A 19,732-nucleotide genomic window follows, 5' to 3' on the forward strand; every position below is an offset into this window, starting at 1 on the left:
GCTGCTGCCTAGAGCTTCCTGCACTGACTGTGTCAGCGCCGGCCGTAAAGCAGAGCACAGCGGTGACGTCACCGCTGATACTGCCGGCGCTGACACATTCAGTGCAGGGAAGCTCTCGGCAGCGCGGCATTAGCAGCGCTCCTGCCGAAAGCAGTTTTAACCCTGTGGACGTCGGCGGGGGACGTGACAGACATCAGAATGTGAGTATGTACTGTTTTTTTTTTTTTTACTGCGGCCCTGCACTTAGTAACCCGATGTTTACCCTGGTTACCCGGGTGCTGCAGGGGGACTTCGGCATCATTGAAGACAGTTTCAACGATGCCGAAGTCGTTCCCCTGATCGTTGGTCGCTGGAGAGAGCTGTCTGTGTGACAGCTCCCCAGCGACCACATAACGACTTACCAATGATCACGACCAGGTCGTATCGCTGGTCGTGATCGTTGGTAAATCATTTAGTGTGAAGGTACCTTTAGGCCATGTTCACACTTTCAGTATTTGGTCAGTATTTTACCTCAGTATTTGTGAGCCAAGACTTGGATTGGGGAGAAAATGCAGAAATGGTGCCCGTGTTTCTATTATACTTTTCCTCAGATTGTTTCTCTCCTGATTTTGGCTTACAAATACTGAGGTAAAATACTGACCAAATACTAAACGTGTGAATGTGGCCTTATGGCGGCATTGTCTATTGCTACATCACAACCACCGATAGTGAGCGTGGTCGTGTTGCAGCCCACAAATGACCACGACTCATCAGTTGTCACAAGTACAAACACAGCCACATTCACCACTACATCGGGGCTAAAATGGCGACTATGGGTGCGACACCTGTCCTGCGACCAATGTTTGCTAAGTCTGAGGGACACTGAATGTACTGTCACAACGACAAGCAAATCACAACTCAAGAAGCCCAACAATGCCCAATTTTTGGTGATTTTCAATGTCTCAACAAAGTCACCTTGTAATCCCATCAGCCTAAGGTGAAATTTTTAGCAGCTAAGGCTACTTTCACACTAGCATCGGACGACGCACAACGAATTGTGTCGTTGCGACGTACCGATGCTAGCAGTGAATGCGCCGCACAACAGGGGCAGCGGATGCCGTTTTTCAACGCATCCGCTGCCCCATTGTGAGGTGCGGGGAGGCGGGGGCGGAAAAGACAGGAACGACGCACCAAAAAACATTACAAGCAATGTTTTTTGGTGGCGACGGTCCAACGCAACACGATGCAACCGTCGCATGGCGGTTGCGACGTGTGGCAATGCGTCGCACTGCATCGCTAATGCAAGTCAATGGAGAAAAAAACGCATCCTGCAAGCACTTTTGCAGGATGCGTTTTTTCTACAAAACGACGCATAGCGACGTGCAGTGCACGACGCTATTGTGAAAGTAGCCTAAGTTGTAGCCAACAATCTGTGTGTGGCCCTCGTTTTAAAGTCCCATTATAAAATTGAGGTGTACATGCCGCCCAATGCCGCAGCCTGGAGGGGGAAAGGGGTAAACACAATTAGCTGGATTTCCCTATCTATCAGTCTTCTCAGCGGGAGCTGGACAGGACGCCATGGTGCCTCTCACAGCTCTGCGCTGGGCCACTAGGGGGCGCTATGTGACGCAGGAGAAGGAGGAGCGCTGAGGCTCAGGAGCTGCTGCCAGGACGAGGCCTGTCTTCTTCAGTAGCTGCCGACATGGTGCTGGAGGTCTTAGCTCGGGTCATCAAGGTGCAGCTGCCCGCCTATCTGAAGAAGCTGCCTGTGCCGGACAGTATCGCCGGCTTCATCAGGCTGACAGGTAATATGGCGGCCTGAGTCAGGACTAGGAAGTGTCCTACGGTCTGTGAGTGGTAATGCCCCTCATGTGCTCCCCTACAGCTGGGCCTCTGCTGCCCTTCTCATTGTGCTGCTGGCTCATGGAAAATCACTGGTGGGTGGAGGTGGATTTGTATGCGGGTGTACGCTGACAATCCTCTCAAGATGTCCGAGCGTCTTCCCAGTACCTTGTATTATTGTAAGGTATGGAGTGTATTCAAAGAGAAGAACACCTGGCGTCATTAGCAGCCTGACCGAGACGTAGGAATGAATGGGAAGGTTCCTGGGATTATTGTGTCAGCTCATTTTCTTCCATATTTGTGAGTGAACCAGCTCTAAACAAAATCCCCCGGCAGCTTTAAGGCTATGTGCACACGTAGGAAAAGAGGTGCAGAATTTTCTGCACAAAATCCGCATCTCCAGGCAGAATCCGCAGCCGCGGATTTGCCGCAGTTTTTATGAGGAATTGATATGGATTTTGTGCAGTTTTTGCCACTGCAGATTTTATCATGGAGGGGTGCAGATCTGCACAAAAGAAGTGAAATGCAGTTCTTTGAAATCGGCAGCAATTCCGCACTGATTTTTCCGCACCATGTGCACAGCTTTTATTTTTTTTTCCCATTGAATAACATTGTACTGTACTTCACAGTGCGGATCTGCAGCGTTTCTGTGCGGACAAATCCGCTGAGGATCCGCAGCAAATCCGCATCGTGTGCACATAGCCTTACTGTTTATCTCTGAGATGCTGCAGCGTGCCACCACCTGGTACAGCCTGATACATGCATGTCATACATGCACGTTACCGACTCCGGCACATCTGACAAGTGGCGTCCCCCATGCCAGAAATGTTGCTGCGGACCCTGGCTGACTCCTCATGAATTAGGTGAGCTGCGGCATCACGCCCCAGCATTGCCCCTCCTACTATATAATCGACTAATTCTGTCTGTAATGGAAATCCCGCGTCGCTGATTGGTCGCGCCAGCCGCCCGCGACCAATCAGCGACAGGCGCAGTCCGGCCGTAGTTCAGTCACGTTTACTGAACACGTTCTGTCAGTCACAGAACTTGTTCAGTGAATGTTAGTGAACTACGTGGCACTGTGACTGACATAACTTGTTCAGTACACTTGAGTGAACTACGTGGCACTGTGACTGACAGAACTTTTTCAGTAAACGTGAGTGAACTACGTGGCACTGTCAGTCACAGTGCCACGTAGTTCACTCACGTTTACTGCACAAGTTCTGTCAGTCACAGTGCCACGTAGTTTACTCACGTTTATAATGCCATTGTCATGCTGATCAATATGATACCTGATGTGAACGAGTCTGCTCAGTGGTTGTTTAATTCTCCTTATGAAGTTTTCATAAAATGACGTCGTCTTGTGTGCTTCAGGATGTGCGGGCAGGGTCTTCCTCTCATTCCCTCCCTATAATCAGCCTTCTGTGCTTCTTCAGAGCCGAAATCTCGATCTGCGCATGTGCCACCTCTGGTGCCATTTTAGTAAAGTCCTGCACACAGGATGCCGGCTCCCACTGCGCAACCCCCAGGCCCTCCATGCATGTGCTGTGGCAGTGACATAGCCGTGACACATGCAGCCGCGGCGCTGATCAGCCGACGTGCTCCATGGATCCGGGTTCCTTCTTCAGCTTATTCGGTAAGTGCTATAGCTTGCTGAATAAGCGGGGACCCAAAGAAATTCGCTCAACTCTGGTCTTCACCTTTTATCGCCACCACACCGTAGGTCTTTAGCAGGTTGTGACTACAGTGTTGTGAGCCAAAAGTCACTTTTCAGTATAAGTCAATGAGAGCCTCGTTCTAGCTCTCATAGATTTATATTGAGCGCTTGTGACTGTTACCTCTGACTTTTGGTCAGTCAGAAGTTGCGCTCACAAGATGGTGCCGCGGTTCCAGAGCAGCACCGATAAAACGTTAAGACTGTGACGAGTCGGGGACCTTCAAATGGTAGCACCACTGTAGTGCTGAAGTAGAAAAAAAAGCTGGAATGGTGCTTTAACTGATTCTCCCACCAAGTATGTGAATATATGTCCTCCCTCTTGCCAGCTTTTACCGCTTGTAGTGTGTAAGTTTTCTTATACTTACATAATGAAAATAAATATTTTGTTCCTTTTTTTGTTTTTCCCCATCATTGAATCTGTGCAAATGACGAGCTTCCATCTAAACAAGGAGTTTAGTTAAAAATATAGAATTATCCATATATTATTACATATGACTGTAGAGAGATGGTCAAAGTTTGGTTGCTTTATAAATTTAAAGCACCACTCCAATTTTATTTTATTTTTTTCTAATTTTTATTTTTTTATTGCAACACTAGAGTGGTGCTTTAAATGTAATTCATCTGTCGCCGCCTCCATCCTTTTCCAGCTTCGCTCCCGTTGGTCTCTAGTAAAGTGACCTGCTATCAGCTCCTGTGTTTTATGGAACTTGGAGTTTAGTTTTTTTCGTAGTTCTGAAATTTATGTACGTTCCTATGTATTGGAGTGGGAAATACACTAATGCATATTAGCACGACCGAGGCCAGACAGACCCTATTTGGCCTCCGTTAGATGAATGGATTCTTATATTGCCCCAACACGTCTGACTATCAACCACATTCGGATCCTTCAGACGGAACCGGAAAACCCACCTCTTCAGGAAAGCCTACAGCCTGCACTGACCCTGCTGCGTCCCCATCACTACCGGAGATACCACCTCACCAACACCAGAGATCCTGCAACCCTCAACCTAATGTCTCCTTCCCCATAATCCTGTAGAATGTGAGCCCACAAGGGCAGGGTCCTCGCCCCTCTGTATCAGTCTGTCATTGTTAGTTTGTTTACTGTAAGTGATATTTGTATTTTGATGTAACCCCTTCTCATGTACAGCACCATGGAATCAACGGTGCCATATAAATAATAAAAAGTACATGTGACATGTTTGTCAGGAGCTTTTCCCCACATATACACCAAACATAGGTTTAAAACATGATGTGAATGTAGCCTTACATTTTCCTTCTCTGTAAAGAAAAAAAAAAAATCACATTTGACCACCCCTTTAACATGTACATGGATTGTGATGAGCCAATGTGAAGTCTCCTCCATAAATAAAGAGCTGGGCTCCGTCTGTGGCACGGAAAGTCTTTGACTTGACGGAGGATATTTCACTTTTTGATTTGCGTTAATCCGCCTTAGCTCAAGCACCAGTGGTCTTTATCAAACTTGGTAATAAACACAAACTATAGGACAGTGTTTTTTTTTTTTTTTTTTAATAAATGCAGTGTTTATAGAAATTGATTCAGTATGGCAGTGAAATATTCACCTTTTTAATTACTTCCAGATCACCATTGTATTCACATTCTATGTCTTCTCTTCAGTTTCAGAATGGCTGCGGTTACTGCCTTTTCTGGGTGTCCTCGCTCTCTTAGGCTACCTTGCAATTCGACCATTCCTCCCAAAGAAAAAGCAACAGAAGGATAGTTTGATCAATCTCAAAATCCAAAAGGAGAACCCAAAAGTGGTGAATGAAATTAACATCGAGGACCTGCATATTGCCAAAGCTGCCTACTGTCGATGCTGGCGCTCTAAAACGGTAAGCTTTTATCATTCCCATTAGCTGCCTGTGTAACTCCAAGTGCCTCAGCAATTGTACTAGCACATAGATCTCAGCTACTACGTTCTACTGTTAAATCCCCAGTAAAAGGGCTGTCCACTACTGAGACAACCCCTGTATTTCTGCCTTGTAAAATAACACTTAGATGTGCCCCTGGGGCTGGAATGGCATCAGAGGTGAATATAGTATTGTACAAGGTGGGAACATGGGGATTGAGAAAGGGTTGTTTGAGTAGTGGACAGCTTCTTTTAAGATCTGTAAAAAAAGTAGAATAAGTAAATTAAAAAATGTAAAAAAAAAACACAAACCCAACTTTAAAATATTTTATGAAGTCTAACAACTTTTACAAAAATGTGTACCCTCAGATTCATGAAACCTGTCTAAAGGTAGGTGAACACGAGCATATTTTGTCTCACTTCTCATTTGTGCAGTCCACATACAATCTGTTTTTTACAGCTATTTATAGCCGCTATTAATAATTTACAGGACTATTTACAGTTTTCTATTACAGAATTGCAATGTTTCTGTAAAGCCCGGATACTATATTATGGCTCCATAAGGCATACATATTTTGTTTTTACAACTAGCGTCGTTTTTATTTTTCAAGAGCAAAATAAGGTGTGGTCGATGGGTTGCTATAGACAAGACCTTTTTCTTTTAGTTCATAAATCCCCACACTACCCTGCCCAAATCTCATGTGGTCAGTTTTTTCTTTGACTCTATGTTTTAGGACTATTGGTGAATTGGAACAGCATTTCTGTGCAGAACGTCTTATTTTAAGACTTCCCGAAAAAGCAGCAGCAATCCACCATGCCAGCATAAAATTGCATTGTCATAACCACATTGCTGTTTAGCCACTTAAAGACTCGTGATGATAATGTACTAATTCCTGTAAAATGTCACACCACAGTATACACTTTCATCACGATCATGTTAGTGTGTTAGATTTTTTTATTTTGTTCCTCCAAGCTGTAGCGGTGTAGTAATACACAGTCCCACTCCTGCCACAACTCTCAGGTTCGGAAAAAAGTGTATATACAGCGGGTATAAAATGTTTACACACCCCTGAGAACGTGCCAGGTTTTTGTCATGTAAAAGAAATCATACCAAGAAGTCTCCCATAATCTGTATGAATCCACTGACAAACATAACATTATGAGGGTGAAAATAATAATAATGTCTAACACCCTGTTATAAATGGGGATGTGGTTGTGTACATAATTAGCCAGTCAGTTATACTCATGATAAATAGTAGTCAGTACACCACTTCCACCATTTACACTCATTCTGATTAACCCCATATAAAGTTTAGCTGTTTTAAGTCAAATTTTCCAGACATTTTTCTATAGTTAATCTCTCTCGTACACTTCTGCTCCATTTACACAGTGGATTTTGTCACCTTCCGGTGATTATACATTTATCACATACTAGATGGTGGCCCGATTCTAACGCATCGGGTGTTCTAGAATATGTATGCGTAGTGTATAGCACAGCCCACGTAGTATATTGCGCAGCCACGCAGTACATTGCGCAGCCCTCGCAATACATTGCGCAGCCCACGCAGTACATTGCGCAGCCCACGCAGTACATTGCGCAGCCCACGCAGTACATTGCGCAGCCCACGCAGTACATTGCGCAGCCCACGCAGTACATTGCGCAGCCCACGTAGTACATTGCGCAGCCCACGTATATAGCAATGTGGGCATGATATCCCTGTTAAAAAAAAAAAAAAAAAAAAAAAAAAGAATTAAAATAAAAAATAGTTATATACTCACCTTCCGTTGGTGCCTGGATCCAGGAAGCGGTTACCGACGCTTGGGATCCACCGAAGCTCCGCCGAGCCGCTCGCGCCAGCCGCATAGGCTGCATCAATAGTAAAAAATTGGGGGCCACACAGGGTTAATAGCAGCGGTTACGGAGTGCGATACCCACGGCATAACGCGGTCCATTACCGCCGGCATTAACCCTGTGTGAGCGGTGATCGGACGGGAGTATGCGGGCGCCGGGCAGTGAGTGTGGGGAGTAAGGAGCGGCCATTTTCTTCCGGACTGTGCGCGTCGCTGATTGGTCGTGGCAAAACGCCCACGACCAATCCGTGACTTGGATTCCACGACAGACAGAGGCCGCGACCAATGAATATTCGTGACAGACAGACAAAGACAGACAGACAGAAAGACGGAAGTACCCCTTAGACAATTATATAGTAGATCCTGTGGACTGGTGATATATGGATTTAGGTCAGAAAACCTCCGGCTCACAGGCCATGTATGGCCCTCTATCTCTTATCTGCTGGCCCCTGGGATCGCAGTGCTTGGGCTGACAGCTGTGTTTTGGGGGCTGCCATCCCATTAATCTCTTGTTGCTCGGTGAGCACGGGCTTTCACTGTTTACATGTATTCATTTACTCAGCATTCAGCAGTGATGAAAGATTACGTACTGACACCAGTGCCAGCGTCAGGACGTACTTTGTGGGTGGAGTTGGAGCCCAATTTATACAGCCCCCGAAGGACGATACAAATATCCAAATGGCCCTTGGCAGAAAAAGATTTTGCACTCCCTGATTTAGGTGGGCAGTATCTTTTAACATGTATTTACAGTGATAATTAATGAAGAAACTGTCAGCATGATTTTGTAGACATGGCTGTAAATGTACTAGACTAATTAACTGGATACCTTTTGGTAAGAAATATGCTTTGTGGTTCTTCCTTAAAGGGAACCTGTGTAATACTGCCTAGTGCAGTCGAAACGCGTCGACCATGTAAATTTTTCTTTTGCATGCACCATATTTTCTTTTGAAATAGAAAAGGAAAATCCAGTCCTGTTGAGCCGGATTCCAGTTTTTTTTTTTTTTTTTTTCCTGTTTATTGTTATGCTGTAATGTCTACTGTCTGTACACTTCCCCTCTAAAATGTAAAGTGCTGCGGAATATGTTGGCACTATAGAAATAAAATTATCAATAACTTGAACAGTTATTCCTAGGACACTAAACATGCGATTATGCTGCAGCGCAGAGAGGTGTTTTTTTTTTTTGGTTTGTTTGTTTTCTTCAGTATGGACAGATATTCATTTTGCAAACTAGGGTGCAGATCAGTGACCTGTCAGCAGTCTGCGTTGCAAAACCGGGTTGTCTTCAAGTCTTTGTCTTTCGGGTTAGTTGATGCACCTCTTCTAAGTTGCCAATTGTGTTTTGTTCCACATTGTCTATCACTCCTGCTTTTTACTACATATATACGTTGTATTTAGGTTGGTGTTATTCTTCAGTAATGCCCTGTTTCTGAATATTTTTTTTAATTTTTTTTCTCCACAGTTTCCAGTCTGTGATGGTTCCCATAACAAGCACAATGAGTTAACGGGAGACAACATCGGTCCACTCATACTCAAAAAGAAAGACGTATAATAAATGTCAGTCTGTCATTGTTTAGGAATTCGTGACCTGGTCCAATATACCAATCTAGTTTTGTAAAATAATTTTGAGACCGAGTTCTTTCTGTCCACCTTGAAATCTTGGAATGGATCCCTAGCACATTAATGATGGACTGTACGGAGAAAACCGTTTGCCTTATATAAAACTGATAGTGCCTAGCCTAAGAGCCCTGAGCCCCAATTATTGGATATGTCTGTCCTATTCCTTGCACTTGTAAAATTCTTACAACCCCAAAACTAATCAGTGATGTGTTTGTAAAGTAGGCAGTGACCAGATTCTCTTGTTTAAAGGGACTCTTGTCAGCACATAATGACTGTTCAATTCAAGTAAAGGCGCTTGGTGCTTCATGGTGGGCCAGCCATTTATATACCCCTCCCACATGCCGGCTTTCCATATCTCCTCTCTTCTTTGGCTTTTTAAAGCCAAAGTTGTCAATCAAAGGTGGGTGGGTTGGTTGGGAAGGAGTACTTAAATGTTTGGCCCTGCCATGTTGCACAGAGCATTGGGGCTTAGTTTGAACAGTCATTCTGTGCTCAAAGTTCTTTTTAAAGTACCACTATAGTGTTTGTTTTTTTTTTAAATTATTTCAGCGTTGGAGCGGTGCCATGAACATTAGGGTCCTGACCCTAGTATTATGCTTCCCAGCTGCCATCTTAAGCTACTTGTGCCGCTTTTGTCCCAAGCTGCCATCTTGTGACCACACCTTTTGATAAAACGGAAATTAGAGGTAATGGTAACAAGACAAGCTCTCAATGGAAGTCTATAAGAGTCTCTTTTTTGAATAGTGACATCCAGACCACCCAGCAAGCCAGACTGCTGGAGACCATATGGAGCGGTGCTGATAACAGAAGATGATGGTGGCTGGGGAGTATGAGACTAAAGGTACCTTCACACTAAGCGACGCTGCAGCGATACAGACAATGATGTCGATCGCTGCAGCGTCGCTGTGTGGTCGCTGGAGAGCTGTCACACAGACTGCTCTCCAGCGACCAACGATGCCGAGGTCCCTGGGTAACCAGGGTAAACATCGGGTTGCTAAGCGCAGGGCCGCGCTTAGTAACCCGATGTTTACCCTGGTTACCAGTGTAAAATGTAAAAAAACAAACAGTACATACTCACCTTCGTGTCCCCCGGCGTCCGCTTCCTGCACTGACTGAGTGCCGGCCCTAACAGCAGAGCGGTGACGTCACCGCTGTGCTGTGCTTTCAATTTACGGCCGGCGCTCAGTCAGTGCAGGAAGCGGACGGCGGGGGACGCGAAGGTGAGTTTGTACTGTTTGTTTTTTTACATTTTACACTGGTAACCAGGGTAAACATCGGGTTACTAAGCGCGGCCCTGCGCTTAGTAACCCGATGTTTACCCTGGTTACCATTGTAAAACATCGCTGGTATCGTTGCTTTTGCTGTCAAACACAACGATACACGGCGATCTGAAGACCAAATAAAGTTCTGAACTTTAACCAACGACCAGCGATATCACAGCAGGATCCTGATCGCTGCTGCCTGTCACACTCAACGATATCGCTAGCCAGGACGCTGCAACGTCACGGATCGCTAGAGATATCGTTTAGTGTGAAGGTACCTTAAGGCGAAGTTCACTTCTTTCCTAAGGGTATGTGCACACGTTGCGGATTCCATTGCAGATTTTTCCACGCTGATTCTGCAGGTAAAACGCCCTGCGTTTTACCTGCGGATTTTGTGTGGTTTTTGTGTGGATTCCGCCTGCGTTATTACACCTGCGGATTCCTGTTATGGAATAGGTGTAAAACGCTGCGGAAAGAATTGACATGCTGCGGAAAATAAACCACTGCGATTCTGCGTGGAATTTTCGGCAGCATGTGCACTGCGGATTTGGTTTTCCATAGGTTTACATGGTACTGTACAATGCATGGAAAACTGCTGCTTATCTGCAGCCAAATCCGCAACGTGTGTGCATACCCTTAGGCTCCACCTACGCATGCTCCCCGCGTACCTATCTTTAACATTGTGTACGCAGGCACATGTGTTGTATGCGGATGCGTCCATGTGCGTTGTTTTACGTGTCCGTCGAACGCAAGAAGATACAACATGTTGCATTCGGTGGCACGTCAAAGACGCACGCAGACGCATCCGCTTACAACGCATGTCACTGCGTATACAATGTTAAAGATAGGTACGCAGGGCGCATGTGGAAGTAGGCGAAGCTTAAGGAAAGAAGTCCGCAGCACCATGCTGCGGACTGAAATGCTAATGTGAACCCGGCCTTAGTGCAGGAAACTTAGATTAGTGGCACCATTCCAGCACTGCAATTAAACAAAAAAAAACATGGACTGGTGCTTTTATATTCTTTTGAAGCAGTGAACTAAAAGCTCCAATTGTCTTATTTCAAATTGAGCATATATGTATTGAAAAATAGGGAATAAATTATATCAAAGAGCCCAAAGTTGCTGAAGCCCGCTGCGCTTGCTTGTTCTGTTAGTGTTCAACACTTTCTGCTTTAAAGGGGGAAATTGACAGTTTATATCACGTTTTTGTGGTACATGTATCTTTTTTTTTTTTTTTTTTCCAATTTGTCAACTTTTTTTCATATCCAAGATAAAAAACAAAATTCCAATTTTCATGATGGCCACTGGAGCTTTTTTTGGACTCTTCCTGTCTTTTAGAAAGAGTTTACAGCAGTATCTTTATAATCAGAGCCAAAATTTCATTGACAGGTAACACCTCTATACACAGTTGATGACACAGAGAGGCTTTTGGTACTTGCAGTTTTACATTAGTAAGTATTGGTCCAGACATCAAAGCCAAACCATTCAGGCAAGAAATATAAATTATTTTGATAGGCGTTTAGTAGACTAGCTGTGTTGTTGCAGATGTCAGCACTGCCTAGTTTATTCGAACGACTGTCACAAGTACCACATCAATAAATGGGGTCACATTTTTCTAAATGTTTTCTATAATTATGGATTAATATGTAGAAGTTTGCTGTTTCTATTGTGTAAATAGAATTGTCATCTTTTTTATACTATAGACCTTCGAGTTTAAAATAAAGCAAGCTCCAAATCTGAATATGTTCAAGTTTTTACAATTTTCTATTTTGACTTGAACACATTTCTGTAGAAAATTCTTCAAAGGAAACCTGTCCCCATTTTGTTAACCTGCAGATATGGTGTGACTGGATTCAAGCTCTCTGACATGCATTGAAGTGCACACATGCGCTGGTTTTTTTGTGTCCGAATAAGATTTATTATACTTTCCCATTCCCCACCATGGAGAGAGAGGATCCACCTCAAAGATAGGAAACCCTATAGCTTTAAAAGGCAGAGCCCTCAAGAACGCTTCAGTGGTTTCCTGACTTTGAGGGAGACCTTATTGCTCTGGGGGAGTGAATATTACCTGATTCCAGCAGAGTGGTGTCCATGGGCGGGTGCACAGCTGGCATTCATCTCCCCAGGAGCATGGCCAGACCCGGCGCGGTGTGTTCCTGGGAGCTGGTGGAAGTGGACTGACATTAGTTCGAGGGGCATTGTCTAGTATGGTGCGGTGCTACCCCATAATCCTGCAGCTGACATTACATCCGGCGGCACAGTGCATCGCTGGGAGCCGGCATAGCGATATACTGCGGGAGCACAGCCCGGTATAGCATAGTGTGGCCCTGGAATGGAGCTCATCGTCTTTTGGGGCATGGCCTGAAGTGGCATAGTGCATCTCCCCAGCAACAGAATCACAGCAGCAATTGATACAGGGCTAGGATCCAATCCCTACACCTGGCCTGATCCAGGGGCAGACCTAGGAGGGGGGGTACAGTAATAAACCCCCCACACACACACCACCTTTGAACCATGCTGCAGGAGGTATTCCAGATGGAGGATGTCAACCAACCTGGAGAACCTACAGATGCAGCCCTTCCGACCTCAGTAGTCCTGAATCGGGTATGGTTTGAGTCAGGGTTGAATCCTTGGAGAAAAAAACCTTTCTAAATGCCTGTATTTTTTTTTCTGTTATCTGTGCGCTTTCTAGGCCTGTAGTATAAAAAAATCTAAAACCAAGCACAGGGAATGTGCTCTATGTAGGAATAGATTAGTGGCCACCTACACGAAAACTGTGGAAGGAGTGCATCCTGAAAACCTCGACAGAAGAATTCCCTTCCCTCATGGATAGTATGAGACATGATTAAAGGGGATTAAGGCCGGCACCTCAACTAGAGAAGCTAGAGCAAATTCCAGTTAAGAAGAGGATATAGAAGATGGAGAATTGAGGGGTTATTATACAGACACATCATCCTCCTCCTCAACTGACAGCAGCGGGAAGCCATCTTGGTTCCTGCCAGAAGACACGGGTATATTAGTGAAAGCTGTCAGAGCAACTGTGAAAGTGAAGGAAATCGGAGACACAAGATCCGTACAGGATCTGGTGTTCGGGGGGGCTGGACACCAGAAAACATAGCTGCTTTCTTGTATATAAGAGTATAGCTTAATTAATCAAAAAGGAATGAAATAAACCTGACACTGGCTTTCATCCCGAAACAGATTAAAAGGAAGTACCCTTTTGAAGCCGGGCATTTGGAAATATGGGACAAAGTACCCAAGGTTAATGTGACAGTCAGTAAAGTGTCTCGCAATACGGCACTTACATTTGACGATGTAGGGCTGCTTAAGGAACCACATGATAAGAAAGCAGTCCACTTTCTGAAAAGAGCTTTGGAATCCAGGGCTGCTGCGATCAAACCCAATGTAGCAACCACATGTACAGCAAGATCCCTAAGCGTGTGGCTTGGACAGCTCCAAGAACAAGTAAACAAATGCCCAAGGGATCAGTTAATTGCTAGTTTACCAAACATAGCGAAGGCAGCAGATTTTCTGGCTGATGCCTCGGTGGACGCTGTCTGTCTAACAGCACCGACCCGTGCTGTGAACTGGGGACTTCAACTCTAAATCCAGACTCTGCAGTATTCCGTTTAAAGGGGAATATCTCTTCGGGTCGTCACTGGACAAGATCCTGGATAAAGCCGCAGACTCTAAGAAAGGGTTTCCTCTGACTAGTGCCCCAAAATTCAAGAGACTCTTTTGGCCATAAAGGAAAGGGGCCCCTAAACAAAAAGCAAGATGGAAGGACTCTAGAAATAAAGGAAAGACCTCGCAAGGGGATTGTTTTTTTTATCTGGGTTTCCAAAAAAAAAAAAACCCCAAAAAACATGGAGACTGACGCCAGGCCCCAGGTAGGCGGAAGGCTGAGGCTAAGTTCACAGATGTGCGCAGCGTATCATCTGCATGCCAAAACGCATGCAAAAGCATGCTTACGCCTACGCATCATCTTGCGCATGACACAAACAAAAACGCTGCATGTGCATGCTTTTAAATGTGTTTTGCCGTGTGTTTGCATTTTTTATGAGCATGGTGGAGGCGGCGACATCGTTTTCTGGGCATGTGCAGTCTAAAGTACGCATGCGTATCGAACACATTTGTACGCATGTCCTTGCACACCAATGCGTTCCCATAGACTAATGCGTTTTTTTTTTACGTAATCATCCGCATGCGGAAGATTGCGCAATATTTGACGCCTCAAAAAATGCAACATGTTGCGTTTGCCGGAAACCGCTGCACACAGCGAAACGACGCATGCGAACGCATACAAAAGCATGTCCCTGCATACACCATGTTAAAGATGTGGAGGCATGCGGACCATACACTGCGCGCAAAAGCGCTAATGTGAACCTGGCCTGAATCAGTTTCTTTCTGCCCGGGAAAGGATTTCCCTGAGCCCTTGGATATTGGGCACCCTAAGGGAGGGTAAAACTAGAATTCCTCTCACCCCCCAGAAAGATAAGTGGTCACAAAAGATTCGCATTTAGGGGTAAATCAAAATGCCCTAGAGGAGGAAATAAGGTCAGTTTTAGAGAGGGGCCCCTCAGTCTCGTGCCAAGTAGTGATGAGCCAATATAACTCGTTACTCGAGATTTCCCGAGCACGCTCGGGTGTCCAAGTATTTTTTAGTGCTTGGAGATTGTTTTATTCGCCGCAGCTGAATGATTTACAGCTATTAGCCAGCTTGATTACATGTGGGGATTTCCTAGCAACCAGGCAACCCCCACATGTACTTAGCCTGGCTAATAGCTGTAAATCATTCAGCTGAGGAGATGAAAACTAAATCTCCGAGCAATAAAAAATACTCAGAGGACACCCGAGCGTGCTCGGGAAATCTCGAGTAACGAGTATATTTGCTCATCACTAGTGCCAAGGGGAGAAGGGGAAAGGGTTCCACAGCCCCATATTCTTAAGGAAAAAGCAAGACAAATCATTCAGGACAATAGTAAATTTAAAAGGCCTAAAGCAATTTCTAGTGCCCAGACCCTTCAAAATGGAGACTATAGTCAGTAGTAAAACTGTTGTTTCCTGGATGTTTTATGGCCACTATAGATCTCCACGACGCCTGCTATTATGTGCCTATTTTTCAAAGCCATCAAACACACCTCAGGGTGACAGTCAACATACAAGGACGGTTAACACCCCTACAATTCCTTGCTCTCCCCTTTGGCCTATCTATGGCCCCAAGGGTCCTCACAAAGATAGTGGCAGATATGTCAGCACATAAGAGAAAAGGACATTTTATTCATCCCGTACTTAGACAACTTCCTCATTGTTTGATGGAAGTCAGAAACTGAATGCAAACAGGTGGTGGGACATGTAAGGGAGATGCTGCACTCCATAGGATAGATAATAAACTTGAGAAAAATCAGGGGAAAACAAACAGAACAAATCAAATTCTTAGAAATTTTGTTGGCTTCAAAGAGGCAAACTTATTTTCTTCCGGAAGATAAAGTGTGCAGATTGGCTTCCAAATTGGTCAAATACCCAGTGACTGCCTTAAGAAGGGATATATCAATCCTGGGAATCTTAACATCTTCCATCCCAGCTGTAACCTGGGCAAGGTTCCACTTTAGAACCCTTCAGTGGGAACTTCTGAAAGAGGGGGAAAAAAGCAGAAGGAAATCTGGACAAAATAATTATTTCAGAAAGGTTGCAGCAATCTTTGAGGAGGTGGCATCACAAGACAAACTTGTTGGGCAGAGTTAATTGGGAAATTAAAAACGCCCAAATCACCACGGACGTAAGCCCTTTCGGCTGGGGAGCACACACAGAGGGAAGAATTATCCAAGGAGGATGGTCTCAAGAGTTGCTGGACGCATCTTCCAACAGGAATGAATTAACAGCTATCAGGCTGGCACTTATAAAAATCTTATCAGAGATAAAAGGCCAACATGTCAAAGTTTTGTCGGAACACCAAAACATCAGTTGTGTATATAAACAAGCAAGGGGGCGTGGGGTCTCATGACAGAAGCAGACAGTATAATGACTTTAGCTGAAGAAATCTTAAGTTCACTATCGGCAAGTTATCTAAAAGAGGAGTAGAACCTTTTTGGAAGTGCATTTGAACAGCAAGGTGGATTGTTGTTGAGGGGAAATAGAGAAAAAAAAAATCTGTAAATCTTCAGCACAGTGAGTGTGAACGAGCTGAGTGTGACCTGAGCGTAAGTGTGAATGGCGGTAAGGCTATGTGCACACGTCAGGATTTTGTCAGGCTTTTTCATCAGGTTTTGTAGCCAAAACCAGGAGTGGGTGATAAATGCAGAAGTGGTGCATATGTTTCTATTATACTTTTCCTCTAATTGTTCCACTCCTCGTTTTGCCTACAAATCCTGAGGAAAAAACCTGACAAAATCCTGACAAAATCCTGACGTGTGCACATAGCCTTAGTGTGACTTGTGATTCAGTGAAGAGGTATTTGGAAAGCCTTTAACAAATACCTGTGTGAATTGGTGTGAGTTGCTGAATTGGGAGTAGCTATATTCACAAGGGGTTAACTTAGGGTGGGGACTCATGGGCTCATAATTAAGGGTTTATAAGGGGCAGGTGTTTGGGGCTCAAGTCCTTTTTGGAAGTGCATTTGAACAGCAAGGTGGATTGCTGTTGAGGGGAAATAGAGAAAAAAAAATCTATAAATCTTCAGCATAGCGAGTGTGAACGAGCTGAGTGTGACCTGAGTGTAAGTGTGAACGGCGGTAAGTGTGACTTGTGATTCAGTGACTTTGGAGTCAGGGAGTTTCCAAGGGAGGAATTGCTGTCTGTTTTTTATTAATACTTTGTATTTATTTTTTATTTAACGTTTGTGTGATGCAATCCCCATTAGGAAATGTGCTCCACTATTGTTAATGCCATCCAGTGCACATCTTGCCACATGTATGCAGTCCTTGATCAGCCGGTCGAGGGTGCATACTGCTGTGCGAGATGTGAGCACGTTGAGCATTTGGAAGCCCAGATTCTGGATCTAAATGTGCAGCTGGCAACACTGAGATCCATTGACAACATGGAAAGGAGCCTTCTGCTCACTGAGCAGACGCTCAATGGGATAGATGAGGGGGGGATGGTAGGATGGAGCTGCAGGACAGTAAAGTAGCAAGCTGGGTGACAGTGAGGAAGCGGGATAGAGGGAAGAGTGCCAGGGAAGCTAGTCCTGATCTGGCACACCCCAATAAGTTTGCTAAGTTGGCAGATGAGGGGGGTGCCAGTACAGGGGTAGCACGGCTGCAGCCAGGCATGTCCTCTGAAAGCCGGAGGAGTGACTGCTCCAGTAAGGAGGGAAATAGGAGAGCAGGGCAGGCCAGACAGGTGCTGGTAGTGGGGTACTCAATTATTAGGGGAACAGGACAATCTGTCACAAAGACAGGGATCGTCGAACGGTGTGCTGCCTACCTGGCGCTCGAGTCCGACACATCGCTGATCGGGTGGACAGATTACTGGGAGGGGCTGGAGAGGACCCAGCGGTCATGGTGCACATTGGCACAAATGACAAAGTTAGAGGTAGGTGGAAGGTCCTTAAAGATGATTTCAGGGAATTAGGCTGCAAGCTGAAAGCAAAGACCTCCAATGTGGTATTTTCCTAAATACTGTCTGTACCACGTGCCACGCCAGAGAGGCAACGGGAGATTAGGGAGGTTAATAAGTGGCTCAAGAATTGGTGTAGGAAGGAGGGGTTTGGGTTCCTGCAGAACTGGGTCGACTTCTCAGTTGGCTACAGGCTCTACGCTAGGGACGGGCTGCACCTCAATGGGGAAGGTGCAGCTGTGCTGGGGGAGAAAATGGCTAGAAGGTTGGGGGAGAAAATGGCTAGAAGGTTGGAGGAGTGTTTAAACTAGGGATTTGGGAGGAAGGTATTCAGTTTATAGGAGGGGAAGATAGTGCAGATAGAGACCTGGGCACAAATAAGGAAGTTGGGGGTGGCGGTGGCATGGGGGTGGGGTTAGAACAGTTAATAATTTAAGAAAGAATAGAGGTACAGAGAGGAACATCAAGTGCATGTATACTAATGCCAGAAGCCAACAAAATGGACGAATTAGAACTAATGTTGTTGGAGCATAATTATGACATGGTGGGGATATCTGAGACGTGGCTGGATGAGAGCCATGACTGGGCTGTTAACTTGCAGGGCTATAGCCTGTTCAGAAATGACCGTACAGATAAGCGAGGGGGTGGGGTGTGTCTATATGTAAAATCGTCCTTAAAACCCATCCTGCGTGATAATATAGGTGAATTTAATGAAAATGTAGAGTCCCTGTGGGTGGAGATAAGGGGAGGGGGAAAAAATAATAAATTACTGATAGGGGTTTGTTATAAATCTCCAAAAATAATGGAAGCAATGGAGAATATCCTCGTAAAACAAATAGATGAAGCTGCAACTCAAGGAGAAGTCATTATTATGGGGTACTTCAACTACCCTGAAATAGATTGGGGAACAGAAACCTGCAGTTTCAGCAAAGGTAATCGGTTTTTGACAACTATGAGAGACAATTACCTTTCACAACTGGTTCAGGATCCAACAAGAAGGGGGGCACTGCTAGACCTAATATTAACCCACAGGCCAGACCGCATAGCAAATATAAGGGTTGGGGGTCACTTGATGTGTAATAGAGGGGTTACAAGGACACTAAACTTCAGGAGGGCAAATTTCCAACGGATGAGAGAGGATCTTGGTGCAATTAACTGGGATGATATCCTGAGACACAAAAATACACAAAGAAAATGGGAGACGTTTATTAGCATCCTGGATAGGACCTGTGCACAGTATATACCGTATGGGAATAAACATACTAGAAATAGGAGGAAACCAATATGGCTAAATAGAGCTGTAAGGGGCGCAATAAGTGACAAAAATAAAGCATTTAGAGAATTAAAGGAAGTAGGTAGTGAGGAGGCATTAAATAAATACAAAAAAATTTATATATTCTGTAAAAAGCAAATCAAGGCAGCAAAGATTGAGACAGAGAGACTCATTGCCAGAGAGAGTAAAAATAATCCCAAATTATTCTTTAACTGCATAAATAGTAAGAAACTAAAAAATGACAGTGTTGGCCCCCTTAAAAATAGTCTGGGTGAAATGGTGGATGAGGAAAAAGCCAATATGCTAAATGACTTTTTTTCATCAGTATTTACAAAAGAAAATCCCATGGCAGACAAAATGACTAGTGATAAAAATTCCCAATTAAATGTCACCTGCTTAACCCAGCAGGAAGTACGGCGGCGTCTAAAAATCACTAAAATTGACAAATCTCCGGGCCCGGATGGGATACACCCTCGCGTACTGCAGGAATTAAGTACAGTCATTGATAGACCATTATTTTTAATCTTTAAAGACTCCATAATAACAGGGTCTGTACCACAGGACTGGCGTATAGCAAATGTGGTGCCAATATTAAAAAAGGGGACAAAAACTGAACTCGGTAATTATAGGCCAGTAAGCTTAACCTCTACTGTGGGTAAAATCCTGGAGGGAATTCTAAGAGATGCTATACTGAAGTATCTGAAGAGGAATAACCTCATGACCCAGTATCAACACGGGTTTACTAGGGACCGTTCATGTCAGACTAATTTGA

The 19,732-nt window shown here is 44.7% G+C and overlaps 1 protein-coding gene across 1 annotated transcript; it reads left to right on the top strand.

The window, feature by feature from the left end:
* The first annotated feature begins 1,599 nt into the window (after positions 1-1,599).
* On the top strand, positions 1,600-11,874 carry CISD2 (CDGSH iron sulfur domain 2). Its single transcript, XM_077278060.1, has 3 exons — positions 1,600-1,784; positions 5,171-5,385; positions 8,714-11,874. Exons 1-3 carry the CDS (start codon positions 1,682-1,684, stop codon positions 8,801-8,803), a joined length of 408 nt encoding a protein of 135 aa, XP_077134175.1. The 5' UTR covers positions 1,600-1,681; the 3' UTR covers positions 8,804-11,874.
* The last annotated feature ends 7,858 nt before the right edge of the window (positions 11,875-19,732 follow it).

Source organism: Ranitomeya variabilis, chromosome 1 (assembly GCF_051348905.1).
Source record: "Ranitomeya variabilis isolate aRanVar5 chromosome 1, aRanVar5.hap1, whole genome shotgun sequence".
Lineage (NCBI taxonomy): Eukaryota > Metazoa > Chordata > Amphibia > Anura > Dendrobatidae > Ranitomeya > Ranitomeya variabilis.

Bases quoted from the DNA above. Each gene is read 5' to 3' on its own strand.
- CISD2 (XM_077278060.1), top strand. From the start codon at position 1,682: ATGGTGCTGGAGGTCTTAGCTCGGGTCATCAAGGTGCAGCTGCCCGCC. The intron at 1,785-5,170 runs GTAATATGGCGG...TCTTCTCTTCAG, and splicing joins CGGCTTCATCAGGCTGACAG to TTTCAGAATGGCTGCGGTTA. The intron at 5,386-8,713 runs GTAAGCTTTTAT...TTTTCTCCACAG, and splicing joins GATGCTGGCGCTCTAAAACG to TTTCCAGTCTGTGATGGTTC.